The sequence below is a fragment of the Eublepharis macularius genome, chromosome 7, assembly GCF_028583425.1.
Source record: "Eublepharis macularius isolate TG4126 chromosome 7, MPM_Emac_v1.0, whole genome shotgun sequence".
Classification (NCBI taxonomy): Eukaryota; Metazoa; Chordata; class Lepidosauria; order Squamata; family Eublepharidae; genus Eublepharis; species Eublepharis macularius.
The window spans coordinates 111,040,697-111,057,869 of record NC_072796.1 but is presented as its reverse complement, the minus strand read 5'-3'; the positions used below and the strand labels follow the sequence as shown (position 1 = coordinate 111,057,869).

The following is a 17,173-nucleotide window of genomic DNA, read 5'->3' as shown; positions in this document are numbered from 1 at the left end:
TGTGGACTCCAGTCCCATAAAACTTGGTGGAAACCATCCTCCAGCACAAGGAGCCTCCCCTTAGTTCAAGAGGCTCTTGTGCCAGAGGAAAAGTGTAGCAAGGTACACTAGTTGGATTAGTGTTTTGTTCCTTTATGATGCAGAGCAATCCGACTACAATGCAAGCCACTATACTTATGTATTCAACCTATTTTTTTCTTTACCCTGTGATGTCTGCCTGAAAGTAGTTTACAAGAGTCCTAGCTCAATGGTAGAACCTGTACTTTTCACACAAAAGGCCCTGGCTTCAATTCCTGTGGTTTCAGGCAGCATATGCTACAAAAGTCCTTTCTCTGCTCGAAACCCTAGAGGGGAGCTAGCAGTCAAGTAGACACACTGAACCAGATGACTTAACTCAGGACAAAATGGTCAAGTATAACTTACGTGCATACCACTCAAGACCCCTTTCCCACTACTCAGCCATTTGGATAAAGAAAAAGTGTATTTTACATTGAACTTTGAAATTCTAAATATAGAAGCAGGTTGGGCGAAGACCTTATTTATACCACTGTAATGTTTTCCAAGCAGGATATTTCCCTACTTGAGAACTAGGTAGGAACTTTGTGTCAAGATGTGCTTGTGATAATAATTCTATGCATAATCTTGAAGGTCAATCTATATCGAGAAAGTTACTTAAAATATCAGAGCCAGGATTTTTCTAGGCCACAAAGCTTTTTTTATCTATACAATAGCTAGATGGTAATAACCACTATCCAATCACTATACCTTAATGGATATTTTCTTCAAGAGATTCACCAGCGCTGCCTCTCATTTGGAAATCTATGTTCATTACTTAACTAGTATTTAATATGGGCAATTACCGTGCTCTCAGACAAGGAAACTAGCAGTCCAACAAATAGCATGTGCTGTCTTGTAAAAATTACAGAACTTTTCATCTGGCTGATTTTCAGACGATCGAAAAAGATGCCAAAAGCAGTCAAGCAGTTAATAGGATGTTTGCCGCTGCAGAAATAACACACTCACACAAGTTCCATCCATTGCAGCACTTACTTTATTGCTGTGTTTAAAATCGGGGTGTCAATTTGTAAAATAAAGACTTATGTAGACTACTTCAAAAGGCACAAAAACAAAGCATATTAAACATATGATTGTTGATCAATGCATGTCTAACACTTGTTCTATATAGTACATCACTGCCCCACTGTCCTGGCATAAAAGGATTAAAAGTTTCCTCCTCCTGACCCAATATGGAAGATGATCAACTCTACTCAAGTTTACAGGCTTCTCCTCCAAGCCATGCAACCAATCAAGTCACATAGTGAACAGCCCTTTTTTTTAAAAAATGTGAAACTTACCCCTATCATATACAGTGCGCACTTCAAGACTTAAACATAAGGAAACTGATTGGAAGATCTACTGTTCATACTGTCACATAGCTTTCTAATAGCTGAGCAAATATAATTCACAGAAGGGAACATCTGGTCCAGAAAGTGTCCCTGGAAGGCATACTTATTGCACACAAAGAGCAGTTTAAGTTATTTGGTTGTAATTTTTACTTCTGTAGTACAGTATTCAGCCTTAATGCAATCAGAATCTTAAATTACAGGTTTATACAATTTTATTAAAATATATTACTTTTTAAACAGTGATGTCACCATACTTTAATAGTGACCAAGCATGTTTAATTGCAGTGCTAAATCAATTATTTCTCATTTTAAAAAAGTACAGTTTTTTCCACTAGCATATTCTGATTTGAGTGCAATCATTTCATGCAGAAATGTTGAAGATTGTAGCAACTGTTGAGGATGGCTATTTCTTCCCAGTTTCAGAATTGACGCATCTGCCCAAATTACACTAGAGAAGCAATATTAAGCCATGGCATTGTAAACATGTATGAATAAGTGAAGCTTTACACAGGAATCATTCTAGTACAGTAAACATCTGGTGACTGAGATCTCATCAGAATCTAAGTGATTTTATCCCAGTCTAGAACACTGGGGGGGGGGCTAGGGGAATTAAACTACATGGCCCTCTTCTATTATTTATCCATCTTCCGTATTATTCATCTATTTTAATTAAACTATTGCATTGCAACATACAGTTCTACTCAAATGAAGTTTACAGAAGGCACTACATGGCAGACCTATGAAGGTTTAACATTGCAATGCCTCAGTGATGTCTTGGCAACTTGACTTCCCAAAATAAAATCCTCTCTCCCTTAGTGCTCGAGTTGTCATGGCAAGTTCGTGCAAGCTTTTATAAAATCCAAATTTTTCTCAAATTGGAGGACCTAAACAAAGATGAAGTCCATGCAGAAACCATGATTCACTCTTCATTATTAGTAGTTTCTGTAATATTAAAAAAAATCAGTAAAGACTTTTGTATAACACATTTTAGGAAAAGCTCTTTGAAATGTAGATTAATTGTAAGAAATTGTTGCTTGTTCTAGTATTTTAGTGTTATGTTCAAACTGCCGTCAACACAATAAGGTGATTCAAACAAACCAATTAATTAGAAGAACAAGATCACAAGCTGAAAGTGCAATTTTTCCTTAACCAGAAACATCAGCGTATTTCAAGAAGATCAAACAATGACGGTGATTTCCAGCATTAAAACAACAGAGAAGGCAGTGCTGAAGCGCTTAATAAATAAGAAAATATACAGAAACAAACTAGTTTCTGAACAGGGCCCAGTCTTGTGAATAGTTTTACTCTGCGTGATAAAAAGGAAACTTTCCTCTAGCAGTCTAACGTTCAAAACGATGAGCCCTACCTACAGGGGGAAGAAAATTTCACCCAGTGTCCCCACCAACATCTTGGGTGGAGCCAGCAGGTATGATTCTGATAGCTGTGTACAGTCTTGATGGACTTAACTGGGCTTTAGTTGCTCCAATAGCTTTTATGTGACCCATGCCTAGAACTATTCTACATAACTGTCATCATTCGATCAAGACTTTATGTTCATAGTTGTAAGAGTAACTCATTGGAAGAGTGCAAGTTTTAACAAAAACATAGCCATAGGTTAAAAGAACACATAGTCCTGCTGTTAAGAAAAAGATGATTTCCAAAAGAATGCTTCAGGCATTATAAACTGAGTATCCTCCTCTCTGGGGTCTAATCCCAGATACCAGCTTCCAATAAAGTTAATATGGGCCTTCAGTTTCACAGAAAGGAAATATCTACCATTGTGTGATTGATTGAAATTAAAGAACGCTGCTTTGGCTGTAATTTTAGATCTTGCATGAGTGACGAACACTTTTGCCCTCCTTTTCAGCTGTTCTTTTTGTCTCTCCTCTGCCTGCACTTTGTTTTCTCCTCCAGACAGCCAAGAAAATGAGCTTCTAAACCCATCTCAGTCTTCATTGCCAAAGCGAGATGCCAATAAAAGAAAAGTGGGGGTGGGGAATCTGAAATCTTCTACAGTAATAAAACATGTTTGGCAAACAGTAACTATGGGATTAAACATCTTTAATTAAGCTTCTTATTTTCCAAGATTATGTCTTTAAAAACATTTTCAGCAGGCTTATCTACTATGGGAAACTTCGAAGCAAACTAGGTGCAAGCAGCAGCAGATCAGTGTAAACGCCTGGATCCCCCCCCCCCCCAAATCATGCAGAAAGCTGAAGAAGAGTGTGTGTCTGATTTTAAACAAAAGAGGAGCACAGATTTGGGGCACTAAGCCTTCCTCTGCATTTTGTATGGGAGTGCAGGTGGGCTCCCATACAAGAAAGATGTAGCCAGTATCTGCATCCCTCTCCTGCATGCCTCTTTTGCTGTGCAAATTGATCCACCCCCACTCTGTGTGCTGCTAGAAAACCTAGTTGGGCCTTTGTCCAAAGGAAACCAAGAAGAGATGCAAGTGGCAAGGCAGTCACTTGCAGGATGCTGTTTAAACATCTGCATTTAAATAAGGCAGTAGCAACCAGGGAGTTGCTAATGAAAGGTTATAAATACCAGCACAGCTTTTAGAGCTCCTAATATTTAGCCTTTCACTTCTCCGTCAACATACCTATCTCTGTTGCTGCTGTAGCTTCTCCTGTTTCTTCTTCTTTTGTTTCAGAGCCCTCACTTACTATCTCAGAGTGCATCTCAGTTTCCACCTTTTCTCCCATCTCACCTGGAACAGTAACCATAGAGATCGAGTCAGGGAACACTGAACAAGTATTGAGTGCCGCAGCACCTTGCGGATGACATTGTCATGTCTTGTGGTTCCTTTTAACATCAGCAAGGGCAAAAACTGTCGGGGCAGATTCAGCACCTGCCAGTCACTGAGCAGGCATTTGCCATGTTTTTTAGGACATTTATAGCAATCTTCCTTGTTCAGCTTATTCTCTTTTTATGCTTTTGGGAAAGCACTTAATGCCACAAGTTAGTAGAAATCGTATCACTAAAACCCATTATATGAACTTTATCCCTGCAAACCAACAGTCAGTCAGAGACCTTGATGTAAACAGAGTTCTCTTTCATCTACGCATCAGTTTGGATGACCTTGAGGCCTTCAGTAAATACAGCTTTTCCTACACCACGTATTTTGCAGAGGTATTGCTACCCATGCCATATGAAAATGGAACAGGAGGATGACTTCAAGGGATGTAGTTATCATGGCTACCAGTCAATAAATTTAAATGAAACGATGTTTGGAGGCAGTATACCCCTTTCCCCAAATGCCAGGGTCAAACAACACAGGACAGTCATCACCTTCATAACCTCTCACTTTTCAGAGGTATCCTACTTACAGTTAGAAAAAGGATGTTGGCCAAGGGGAACCTCTAGTTTAAGGCAGCAAGGCAATTCTTCTAGAAAAGTACTATTAGTGTGACACCTGGCATTCTGAACCTGATAAATATTGTAATTTAAGTTAATTATGCCCAAGAAATACCAGGATATTTTTACTGAGCTATTTTGGAACTAACCAAATTATTCTGATGGTGTCAAAATTAGTAAAACTTAGTTTTTTAAAAGTTTTATAAATAAGCCACACGGTAGGGCTCTTCTACAAGTTGTCTACTATACAGTAATCTTCGTAAGGAGTATACATTCTGCTTGGGAAAGAACCTGAAATGGGAGTATAAGGAAATTGAGCAGTGAGCTCATTCATTCAACAGAATCATTAACAGATTTAACTTCTCATATAACCCCATTATTTACAACTGCTGCACACATTCCAAACTCACTGGACAAGATTCTGCCCTCAGATGCATACCTACATGATCTCCACTGAACTCAGTGGAATTTACATAGAGAGCAGACTCTGAGCTTCTGAATCTGTAATTACATTTGTTACCCTCAATTAGCTGTTCCTCTTCATCTAACTGTAATTCCTTCACCATTTCTGTTACAAAATCAAAGTTTTCGTCTGCCGTCACTGAAGGCTCAGGCGTGCTTCCCTCAGTTGGTTTGACAAGTTCAGGTTTAGCGTCCTCTGCAATTTCTAGAGGCTGAGTATTGGCAGCTTCAGTGGTAGGATGAGAATCACCACTCTCTGTTAGTTCCACAGGCTGAGGCTCACTGGCTTCTACAAGGCCCATAGGCAACGGCTCACCCATGCTGAACTTATCTTCTGGTGCCGCTGGCTGAGGCTCTGTACCTTCTGGGTCTACTCTTTGACAGGTAGAAAGAGCACATTTTGTTATTTCTGGAAGCAAAACGTCTGCCTTCTCTTGGGTAAGACTCTCACTTAATTTTGTTCCATCAGATACAAGATCCACTTCATCCATTCCTCCAAGTGTGGTCTGGTCAGGTAAAGTTTCATTTCCATCTGTGATGGGTAAATTGTCATCTGATGTAGCAGTATCATTCATTATGCATTTCAAAGAAGGAGAAAGGGGGGAGTAAAATCATTATTGAGAAAGTTCAGCAGTAGATTCACAATACATATGTTTGGGTATTCTGGTACAGAGTTGGGCACACATCTAGGGAATCCAGGTCCAAATCCCTACGCTGCCATGGAAGCTTGCTGAGTGATCATGGACCAGTCACTCTCTTTCAGCATAACCTACCTCAGAAGATTGTTAAGAGGGTAAAATCAGGAAGGGATATATATTATCTTGGGCTTCCTGAAGGGCAGGAAGAAGTATACTAGATAGATTTTTAAGATATATATCCCAGCTTGTGACACATTTGCTGACATGGCCACTGTTCTTCTATGTACACACCTGAATGGGTTAATTACATTAGTTACATAAGGGATATACCACCAACAGCTTCAAGATTGCTTTTTAATACTAAGATTATTGTAGTGCGTGTTGTTAACTGGAAGTGGTCTCCATTCACATGAGCTGTTATGCGCAGCTCTCTCACATACAGCAGAAAGTTCTTTCTTTCTGGGCCTTGTTATTTCAGAGAGGTTTTTAAAAATATAAGTTAATGAAAGTTTACTTGTACACAGAGTATAATATGGAAACATTCTCCTTTTTGCAGACTAATTTGTTTTTGCAAGTTTGCTTATTAGTGTAATTGCTACTGCCTACATTTTTGTTTCTTTGATAGCATTTGGGCTGAATTATGTGCAAGCTGTTTTGTAACCCCCAATGGATCTATACATGTTTTAAATAAAAGATTCCACAACTCCGTCATGGCATATTCCAACCCTCCTGTACTCTCAAGCTCAGCTGCAGAAATGTACCAATGCAAACAACCTGTGAGGATCACACACAACTTCCCCCCACTCAGTTCTTTTCAGGCTTGTCCCTCTTTGCACTGCCACCATCTTCTTTCTGAGAAACCTGCAAGATAGGGCAACGCAGAAGGCTGAAGTCTTTAATCACAGTAATTATCAATTGCAGAATAGCATTTAGTAACAATCAGCAAAGACATTGTAGATGAGAATTCTTTGGCTTTCTCCATCACCCTGCCCCAAAGCAGGAATTTAGGAAAGAAAGATGGTTTTTCATTCTAGCTTGTATAATTGGCTTCCAAGATGAAAGTGCCATGGTTCTTGTTCCAGAAAAAAGAATCATCAGCAACGGAAACAAACAACCTCAGTAGCTTAAAATTAAAAACGCCCTCTCTTTTGTTATTACTTTTATATCCCACTTTTCTTCCCTTACAGAACTCAGGGCGGCCAGGAGGTTCCCATCCAAGCACCGATCAAGCCCAGACCACCTAAACTTCAGCAGGCTTGCTGTTATCCTCTGCCCAACCATCCCCTGGAACCTAGCCATGATTGTTACCATTTCTGAAATTATTTTATTATGGTATCTTAGAAAGAATGATGGGCCTGATAAACACTTTAATGATTGGACTGGTCTGTGTGAAGCAAAGGGTTTGCTCAGAGAGTTCCCCATTACTGCTGTTACAGAAGTTCTTATGTTCAGCTACATCAGACATAGGTGGAAGGTGCCACAGTCTCTACAGCAGAAACTCCCAAGCAGTTACTGAAGCCATATACTGATGTAAAACATGACTTGGCATTTATGCCAATAGGAATCTACCAATAAAAAGGTCAGTTTGATCAAATAAAACCAGCATACTAACTTAGTATCCTAGAACTAAGATTTACTTTGTTTTTCTGTTTCAGAAAAAAAAAGTTAGTCCCTGTTAGAAGATCTGTGACCAGAATCGGCCATAGTTGCCCTGTGGAAGAAGGGAAATTGGGTAACAGCCATGACACTGGGGAGAAGCAGTTTTCCCCTTTGGGGTAAAGACACACAGATAGGTGCATACTCCTGCAAAGATTAAATACCAGTGTTTGTTGGGATACAGTGGAAATGGTTTCACAGATGGGAGAGCCACCTTTCCCAACACCATGCTCCTGGTACAATCCATCCCACCTTCCTCCATGGATGCACTTACAATTTTTTAAAAAACCCACAGGAGATCCTCATCATACATCTTCCACACTGCATCTAGTTGCGTCCTGCAATTTGATCAAGAAACTTAACCCAGGCAAAGCTCAGATCTCCTATTGATTTCTATGGTACAAAGTATACAGGTCACAATTTTGACAGTTCTGGTTGAGGACATGTATGCAAAGCCTACCCCAGCACCAGAGTCACCAAGATCAGGCTTAACCAGTGTCCCCAAATGTACTCTTTTATTTTTTCCCTTTTTAAGTGAATGACAATCATTTATGGCACAAGGAACACTGAAATTCTGTACTTCTGTGTAGAAGAATGCTGACCCTAGCCTTAAACAGTATATATTTATTTAAATGTTTATATCCTGCCTTTGTCCCCAGTGGGAACCTAAAAAGATCTACAATATCATTCTCCCATGTCCCATTTTATCCTCAGAACCAACCCTGAAAGGCAAGTTAGGCTGGCAGCATGTGACTGGACGAAGGTCACTCAGCAAGCATCCATGTCACAGCGGGGTTTAGAATACTAGTAGCTTTTGATCTATTCATACCCTGCCTATAATTATTTCACAAATTCTGCTAGCCCACCAAGAAGTTTAGAAGGAAGAAGCAAAGATCGCTTTCAGGTTTCAACATGCTAGAGGGGTGGTAAAGCATGGTGAAGGAAACATCTCTCAATGAGCCACCAAATTAGACAGTTTTCTACTCAAATTAATTCTGACAAGTAATTAAACTGTACATTATTGTGCATGAAATGTCTTGAGCAAAGACACCTTAAGGGTAATGTCAATATTGGAATAGCAGGACATGACAAGTTTATTTTCTAGTAAAATGATCATAACAAATTTTAAGTCAATTATATCCAGCTCCACAGCTCCACTATTTCCCACCCTTGAAGGTCCAAAAAGTCTTGATGAGTCTGTTGATACCTGATTTTTCCCCTGTGTTGATCTTTACATATATGGATTAATGATTTTACAGCTTTAAACTTGCCACTCTTCCTTATGGATAAAAGAAAAAGATTTTTAAAATGACACTTCTGAGGAAATATTTTGGCATATTTGAACTGCATTTTATAGCTCATGAAGGAAGATGTTGTGTCCGGAACTGCTGATGCTTTTTCCCCAGTGCAGATTCTGCTGTTCAAGTGAAAGCAATGGGAACTAAGAATTATCATACAAACACATGGTTGCTTTGTCAAGACCCCAGTCAGCTATTGGGTTATATGTTAGCCTATGGTTGAGAGTTTGGGAAATCCATGGAGATTTGGGGGTGGAGCCTGGGGAAAGTGGGGTTTGGGGAGGGGAGTGCCCTCAGTGGGTATAATGTTATAGATCCACTCTCCAAAGCAACCATTTTCTCCAGTGAAACTGATCTCTGTCATCTGGAGATCAGCTGTGATACCAGGAAATGTCCAGGTATCACCTGGAGTTTGGCAAGCCTACTTCAAACGTACATGATTTAGCAATATTGCTAAAATTAACCAGATGCGGGTCTGGCTAACGCCTGGATAAAAAGCCCACTTTATGCTGCCTTTAGAGCGGCAACGAAAAAACAATGGTATATGAAAGAAAGATGGGAGGGAATGAACAGCGCCCTATACATTATCTATAGTTCTTGGAACACATAAATGAAAAAGCTAAACATGAGGCTATCCACAAGCTTGGAAAAAGCTAAAGAAATTCTAACCTTAAGCTAAACTTTTGTTCCAACACTGTACTGGTGATTAAGTCCATTATATATGGACTTTAGGCAAACGTTGGTTCAACTCAAGACTTTTTTTTTTTTTAGGGCTGGAGGGTTTTTTTTTTTAAGAACAGTTTAGACTCCAGTAATCCCATTTGATGCGTAGGTTAAACTACCAAAACAGAATGCAACCTACATACAATAACAACTATCTTCTGTCCTGTGCATACATACTAGTTGGGTAGGCAGAACTTCAGGGACCAGCCTTGGCCACAGCCTACGGAAAGCGGGGCTTTCCTGTTTTCCTCTATCAGCCATGGAAAAAGGGTAGACAAGTATAATAAAGTTTGTGATCTCGGAACAGCATGCACGGGCTTGCCCAAATGGGACAGCAAGAGAGAACACTAAAGATAGAGGAGCACAAGGCACGGGGGCTCCGCTCCGTTGACCAGCCGAGCGCATTCCAGGAGGGAATTTCCGTTAGCGCAGTTTGGCACGCAGGAGTCGCACCTGCAGAAATTCTCCCTTCTTCATTACGAGGTACAGAATCCGCCCCCCCCCCCCCTCACACCCTGAAAGGAAAACGCAGGAAGGTAAAGTGGGGAGCGTGTCGGAGGAATCCCGGGTTCAAACTCCTACTCTGCCATGAAACTCAGGAGTAAACCTGAGCCAGTCTTTCGAGCTCAACCGAGCCTCCCTCACAGGGACGAAGCCCGCCCGAGCTCCTCAGAAGACCGGCGGGACTGTAAAGAAGCGTTAGGAGTCGAGCCCCCTTCCCTTCGCCTATGCTATAGCTCTACACTATGGACGCGCGGGGCTCCTGCCCCGGCGCAAGGAGGGCGCTCACCGCATTTCCGCAGCCCGTTGGCGCCGGGGGACTTGGGCCGGCTGCCGTCCTTGACCTGGGTCTGAGCGCTGCTCGAGCACCCCATGGCGAGGCCGGGCCCGATCCCGCGCTGAGAGCCGGACGCGAGACCCCTTCCTCCGCTGGAGCGGCGAGCGCGCCGACTGCCCCCCTTCGGCTGCGGCAGCGCCAATGCGCGCGGCACCTCCTGGCCGGGCACAAAAAGGCAGGCAGGACGCCCCAGCCGGGCTGCGCCTGCCGCCGGACCTCCCTCGTCGGCCCAGGAATGTTTACCGCCGGCGCTCGGTTGCCATGGGAACGGCGCGGCCAGGGGGCGCCGGAGAGGTTTTGCCGCAAACTTTGTTGGCAGGCTTCGCGGCCGGCGCAGGCGCGGCGGGAGGGGGCCGGGAAGCGAGGGTAAACCGGGTGACGGCCGGGGCTATGCCGGCTCCACGTGCCGCCCAAACAGCAGCAGCAGCAGCAGCAGAGCAGCAGCCAAGGGCTCACTTCGGGCCTCCTTGCCGACTTTTACACCTGTGATAAAGCTTTCTAGTTGCCACCCTACAGGTGGGGCCTGGAGCTCTCCAGGCTACAGAGATCAGGTGGGTAGCCGTGTTGGTCTGCAGTAGAAGATTCGGGTCCAAGTTGCACCTTAAAGACCAAAACGCAAAAGCACATACCCTGGAGATCTAGTGGATCTTTAAGGTGCTGCGTGGGAGCGTTTGTGCCCTCAAGTCGCAACTCACTTCTGGCGAGTCCAACCAGGGGCTTTCAGGGCAAATGAGAAGCAGAGGTGGTTTGCCAGTGCCTTCCTCTGCAGAGTCTTCCGTAGTGGTCGCCCATCCAAGTATTAACCCTGATTATCTCCCGAGATCTGATGAGATGAGGCCATACCATGCTGCATTCCCTCCTTTTTAAAGTTCTACTGGACCGACTCTTGCTCTTTCTGGAGAAAATGGAAGCTTTCGAGGGCGGACTCTATGGCATTATCTCCTGCTAATGTCTTTCCCTTCCATAAACTCTACTCTCCCCAGGCCCTACTCTTAAATCTCCAGGTATTTCCCAATCCAAAGTTGGCACCCAAATCTCCAGGAATTTCCTGGCCCTGCAATTACAAACACACTCCTTTACTGATAAAATCATTTGAACCAGAGTGTGGCTGCCCAAAATTAATGGGAGAAATCCATTTCCAATTTTAATTACCATGATTTTCTAGATTCTCATGCTTCCAATTGTTCAATAAATGATTGCCTTTCAAAACAAAACATGATTGCCTTTTTTCAGTAGGGAGTAGGGAGAAACAAGTATTGGCTTCTCCCTCCTCCCCTCCCTAAGAACCCTGTGGCACCCCTTCTTAAGAGCCCCCCCCCCAGGTGCAGAGTGGTAAGCTGCAGTACTGCAGTCCAAGCTCTACTCACGATCTGAGTTCAATCCTGGCAGAAGCCAGGTTCAGATAGCGGACTCAGGGTTGACTCAGCCTTTCATCCTTCCAAGGTCAGTAAAATGAGTACTCAGTTTCTTGGGGGTAAAGTGTAGAAGACTGGGGAAGGCAATGACAAACCACCCCGTAAAATGTCTGCCAAGAAAACATCGTGAAGTGACGTCCCCCCCCCCCCCCATGGGTCAGCAATGACTTGGTGCTCACACAGGGGACTACCTTTACCTCCCCCCCCCCACATTGCAAAGTAGCACAGCAAGTGATGCCAGTAACTATTTAAACAGCTGAAGCAGTAATGCTGGTATTTGCAACATACCGCTCAATTGGTATAACAACAACAACTGTGCTTATATACCGCTCTTCTAGACAGATTAGCTCCTCACTCAGAGCAGTGAACAAGTGAGTGTTATTATTATCCCCACAATACAGTTGGGGAGCTGGGGCTGAGAGGAATGGCTTACCCAAGGCCACCTACTAAGCTCATGGCATTCAGAGGGATTTTAGTAGTAAAAGCTACTGCATAATTTCAGTTAGCTAACATAACAACAACAACAACATTTGATTTATATACTGCCCTTCAGAACAACTTAATGCCCACTCAGAGCGGTTTACAAAGTATGTTATTATTATCCCCACAACAAAACACCCTGTGGGGTGGGGCTGAGAGAGCTCCAGAGAACCGTGACTAGCCCAGGGTCACCCAGCTGGCTTCAAGTGGAGGAGTGGGGAATCAAACCCAGCTCTCCAGATTAGAGTCCTGCACTCTTAACCACTACACCAAACTGTCTCTCATGAATTTAAAAGACTGTGTCATAGGCCAGAATGGTTTTCTGAGAATGGAAGGATGTGCATTAACCAAAAGCAAGTATGCCAGAGTAATCACACTTCAAGATAGAGGGGTTTTTTTTAATGTCAGTTGCACAGCTTAAACCTTAAGGCTGCATGGGTACTGTGCTGATAACTATATTACCATCTGACTAAACAGCAAATAGGGTTCACAGGATTAGCAATGGTGCACATTCAAAAACAAGGACTATAGCACAAAATTGTCGGTTCGAGCTGCCATTTGGATCAGACCATGAGCTTCCAGCTCACGTTATGTTATGTGTGTGAATTCACTCCTATGAGTGAAGAAGGCCCTTGAAAAGAATAACACAAGTAAGGTTGGTTGTTGTGGGTTTTCCAGGCTGTATTGCCGTGGTCTTGGCATTGTAGTTCCTGACGTTTCGCCAGCAGCTGTGGCTGGCATCTTCAGAGGTGTAGCACCAAAAGACAGAGATCTCTCAGTGACACTGAGAGATCTCTGCCTTTTGGTGCTACACCTCTGAAGATGCCAGCCACAGCTGCTGGCGAAACGTCAGGAACTACAATGCCAAGACCACGGCAATACAGCCCGGAAAACCCACAACAACCATTGTTCTCCGGCCGTGAAAGCCTTCGACAATACAACAAGTAAGGTTGCCAAGAAGGTTCTCCAGGTCCTTGTTCCTTTAATAGAGGCTTAGTGTGTGGAAATGGGCTGTCAAAGCTTTTCATGGTAAATAACACCACTTGGTAAATAACATCCCATTAAGGAAAAATCATTTGCTGATTTGTGTTTTTGATTTTTAAGAAGATAAATCTGGAAAAAAAAGCAGTAGTGGAAAAGGAAATTTTAGAGAGATTAACATTTAAAGTATGATGTTTGCTAAAATAAGTTGTAGAGAAAATTGGAAAATGAAATATGTATTATTGTTTTATTTCTAATTTCTGTCTTTTCTTTTTTGTATGCTTCTTTCATTGTTTCTTTTATTTCTTTGCCCTTTTTATTTTACTGAATAGTGTATCTGAGACTATGGACAATAGTGATGTAAATAGTGTTGAAGAGGCATTAAAGTAGTTTGACTGGCATAGTGCAAGCTATGGAAAGTGGCTTCTGAGATTGGAATGCTGTGTACTTGCTCTCCAGTGGGGACTCAAAATAGCTTACATCATTCTCCTCTCCTCCATTTTATTCTCACAACAACCCTGTAAGGTAGGTTAGATTGAAAGTGTGAGACTGGGCCAAGGTCATGCAACAAACTTACATTGCAGAGGCCAAATTCAAACCCAGATCACCCAGATTGTAGTGTGACAGTCCAACATTCCCAGATTCTAGTCCAACAGCATCCGATTGAGATGTTATTGCTTCTTACATTACTAATAAAAGGAAGGGCAAGCGTTTAAAAGGGCTGTTTCTGGAGCACTGGGGGGTGTCTAAAGAATGCAATTTGATAAGATACATAATCTTTTTTTTCAAAGCAGTAATACCTCTAATGTCATCTAAACTTTGTAAGCATGTTCAGCTATACTCAAATAGATAATCCAAATCAGGATTTTCTCTGCAGTCCAGTAGACTTCAGCCCTTTCTCCACTGTTTTTTTAAAAACTGTTCTTTGATAGGGTGGCTGAATGACAAGAAATGAGAGTGCCTATTCAGCAAATGCCTACCTCATTAGTGTCCCAAATTCCTCATTGTGGTGGCTTTGGAACAATGAGGTGTACTTGTTTTCCTGACAATAAATGAATAGGACAGCGCATAGGCCATGGAAAACTGGATGAACATGTTTACTGTAGCTTTAAATATGATCATTATCATAAAGCTCAGACTGTCACTTTGAATATCCACTGAAAGAAAGATAATCGATGCGTGTGCCGTAACAGAATTTTAATAAAGCTGTCTGAGTTGTCTGATGGTGAAAAATCCTCAAAAGTAACATTTGGCATATCTGCCAAAACGGTCCTGGAAGGTTTTACAATATAGTTTAAAAATTAGGATGTTCACATTGATCAAACATAACTGAACTAAATGGGCCACATAATTCTACCCATAGCATCTCTGTGCATCGCTATCCTTACAAGGTTTTATGGTTTGCCTTACATGTTGGGGAGAAATAGCCACAGGACCTAGTGCAGACACAGCTTTCCTGTCTAGCCATAGTTAAGAGATTAGGAACAAGCCATTGCACACTGACTTCAGCCAGGGTCATTGCTAGCCTTCCTTGTTAGTGAGGATGCAACATTTCCAGGTGGGGCGAGATGCTCCTCAAGCCGTTTGCAGTGGAGGGGGAATGATAATATAATCACTGGGGATGATCTGGCCTGAGGCTGAAGAAGTTGCCTATCCCTGCTTTAAATGATCTCTACCACACTCATAGATGCTTGTAAGTTTATTTCAAGCTATGTATGGACTTTCTGGTATCCCGTTGTGTCTTCGTTAAATAATAAGTGTTACCACAAAATGCTAACTGTGCATGCCTCTAATGGTACAAACACAGCCACATCAATGCAGTCAGCCCCCTATATTTCAATATGAACAATTATCACCTGTCCTTGATGTGAATTGAGATGTACTGATAACATTCAGGGAAACATTCATCTGGGAGTGTACCCACAGCTCTAGTCTTTAACAGCAATAATAAAAATACACATTTCGTTGAAAGCAAAACCAGTCCTTATTCTAAGGAAAAGGCCACCCTGGGTTGGTGCAGATATACGCTGAACCACTGGAAATTCACAGCCTTTAATATAAACTCATCAGCTTTATTGATGTGTACTTTATGCATCTGATGAAGTGAGCTCTGATTGACAAAAGCTTATTCTGGAATAAATTTTGTCATTCTCTAAAGAGTTTTATTTTCCCCAGGGTTGAGAAGCACATTGGATGATTATTTGCAGACTAATGTACCTCATGGTCTGTTGTGAGAAAAAAACTGGCATCACCACATGCCCCACTCTAAACTCCTTGGAGGATCGAATGATAAAGAGGTTTCTGTCTAATGGAATAGTGCCTGGCCTGCAATAGTAACCCTTACTTTCAAGAGTAAATGATCTCAAAAGTGCATAAAACATTTTGTGTGGAAGAGCAAAGAGAACCTCAAATTCTTACTAAAGGGGAGAAAGTATTTCTCAAACATTAGACATTTGGAAGCTTGGCAGCATTAAGCTCTATAAGATACTATGCAGTACAAATTTAGAAACTTTAAGAACCAGTACATATAGAATAGAATCTGTAGACTTTACATTTTTATGGCCTTGAGTATAGCTCCCTCTTTAGGAGCCCAAACGGAAAGTGTTTTTATAACATGGTAACAGAAGGGAGACATTTCAATTAATGTATATTTCATGTCCCTTTCAAAATTTCAAACCTGATTATAGGGGAATGTCTTCCTTTACAAAGGAAGACATTCTGCATATACTCAAGGGCATTTTGTCCTGAGTTTCTATTTTTGAACAGTTTTGTTCCCAACAGGCAGAGACTTTTGGTGTCCTCAAAGGGGCTTGGCCCAAAGTGGCAGAATTTTTGTAAAGAAAAGGATATGACTCCGTCTGCAGGTACATTTTGTAGGGACAGCCATGTAAGCTTGCTATAGCCAAAACCAAGAGAGTTTTGTGGCATTTTATAAATATATTGCAGTAGAAGTATCTGTGAGCCAGAACCTACTTCATAATGTGTAAAGTGTCAGCAGCTGGCAAACACACACAACTACAGACAGAAGACAGGTAGGAAGAAGAAGCTATTACCTAGCCCATCTTTGTCATAACTTCTTCCCTCCTTCCTCCTCCTGCAAACAGAAAGACACCAATTAAAGTTAGGTGTGCAGTGATTCTCTCTACTATGCTATTTGCAGTAACTTCTTAAGTGCAGCATTCCAAACTGAAATGTGCTACTTGCAGTCCATCAAGGGGCAGTTAATTCTACCGTTGCATTCTCCTGTATGGGTAAATCAGGCTTTATTCTAAGTATGGGAGGAAAGAGATGGCTTTGATCAGGCTATGCAAAGCAAAAACCCAAACATAGGTGGTGGTGGTGGGGAAAGTAGTCTAGTGGCACCTTAAAGACTAACAACGTTTTATTCCTTCTTCGGATACAAGGAGTGACTGCTCACTAGGTTCCTTTTATGTAGAGGGGATGGAGAAAAAACAGCAATAGCAGGATCCAGAAAGGGCCATGAAACACAGGGTGAAATGTAAATGGTTAAATTCAGATCTACTCAAGAAATAATTCACTACTTACATTAAACTAGTTAACACCAGTAATGAGCAGGGGACTTCCAGGTTTTGGTAAGTTTTTGGTCGGTAGCTGTGTTGGTCCACAATAGAACAGCAGGAAGTCCAGTGGGACTTTAAAGAACCAGATTTTCAGGGTATGAGCTTTCAAGAATCAGACCTTTGTTCTTCCGATACAGGGAGAACTGGCGATCCCTGAGCCTTCATATCCCAATCAGGGATCTCCTCTTCCCTGACTCTCAACAGCTTACACCCTGAGAATCTTGTTAGTCTCTAAGGTGCTAAACTCTAAACTCAAGTCCAGGTTTTGGAAAATTAGCCCGTACCTATAACTAAGCAGTGACAAGTCTTAATAACCCAGGAACGCCTACAGAGGACTA

General features: G+C 42.0%; 1 protein-coding gene across 1 annotated transcript; it reads right to left on the bottom strand.

The window, feature by feature from the left end:
* Window positions 1-1,033: 1,033 nt before the first annotated feature.
* ERICH5 (glutamate rich 5) lies at window positions 1,034-10,600 on the bottom strand. The gene is made up of 4 exons (XM_054985086.1): window positions 10,331-10,600; window positions 5,284-5,778; window positions 4,009-4,116; window positions 1,034-2,348 (listed from the first exon to the last, which is right to left on the bottom strand). The coding sequence occupies exons 1-4, from the start codon at window positions 10,413-10,415 to the stop codon at window positions 2,326-2,328; spliced, it is 711 nt and encodes a 236-aa protein (XP_054841061.1). The 5' UTR covers window positions 10,416-10,600; the 3' UTR covers window positions 1,034-2,325.
* Between the last annotated feature and the right edge of the window lie 6,573 nt (window positions 10,601-17,173).

Excerpts from the sequence above, each read along its gene's own strand:
- ERICH5 (XM_054985086.1), bottom strand. The coding sequence starts at position 10,415 with ATGGGGTGCTCGAGCAGCGCTCAGACCCAGGTCAAGGACGGCAGCCGG. Across the intron at positions 5,779-10,330 it reads CAACGGGCTGCGGAAATGCG|ATGACAATTTACCCATCACA; the intron begins GTGAGCGCCCTC and ends CTGCTACATCAG. Across the intron at positions 2,349-4,008 it reads TACAGCAGCAACAGAGATAG|AAACTACTAATAATGAAGAG; the intron begins GTATGTTGACGG and ends TTAATATTACAG.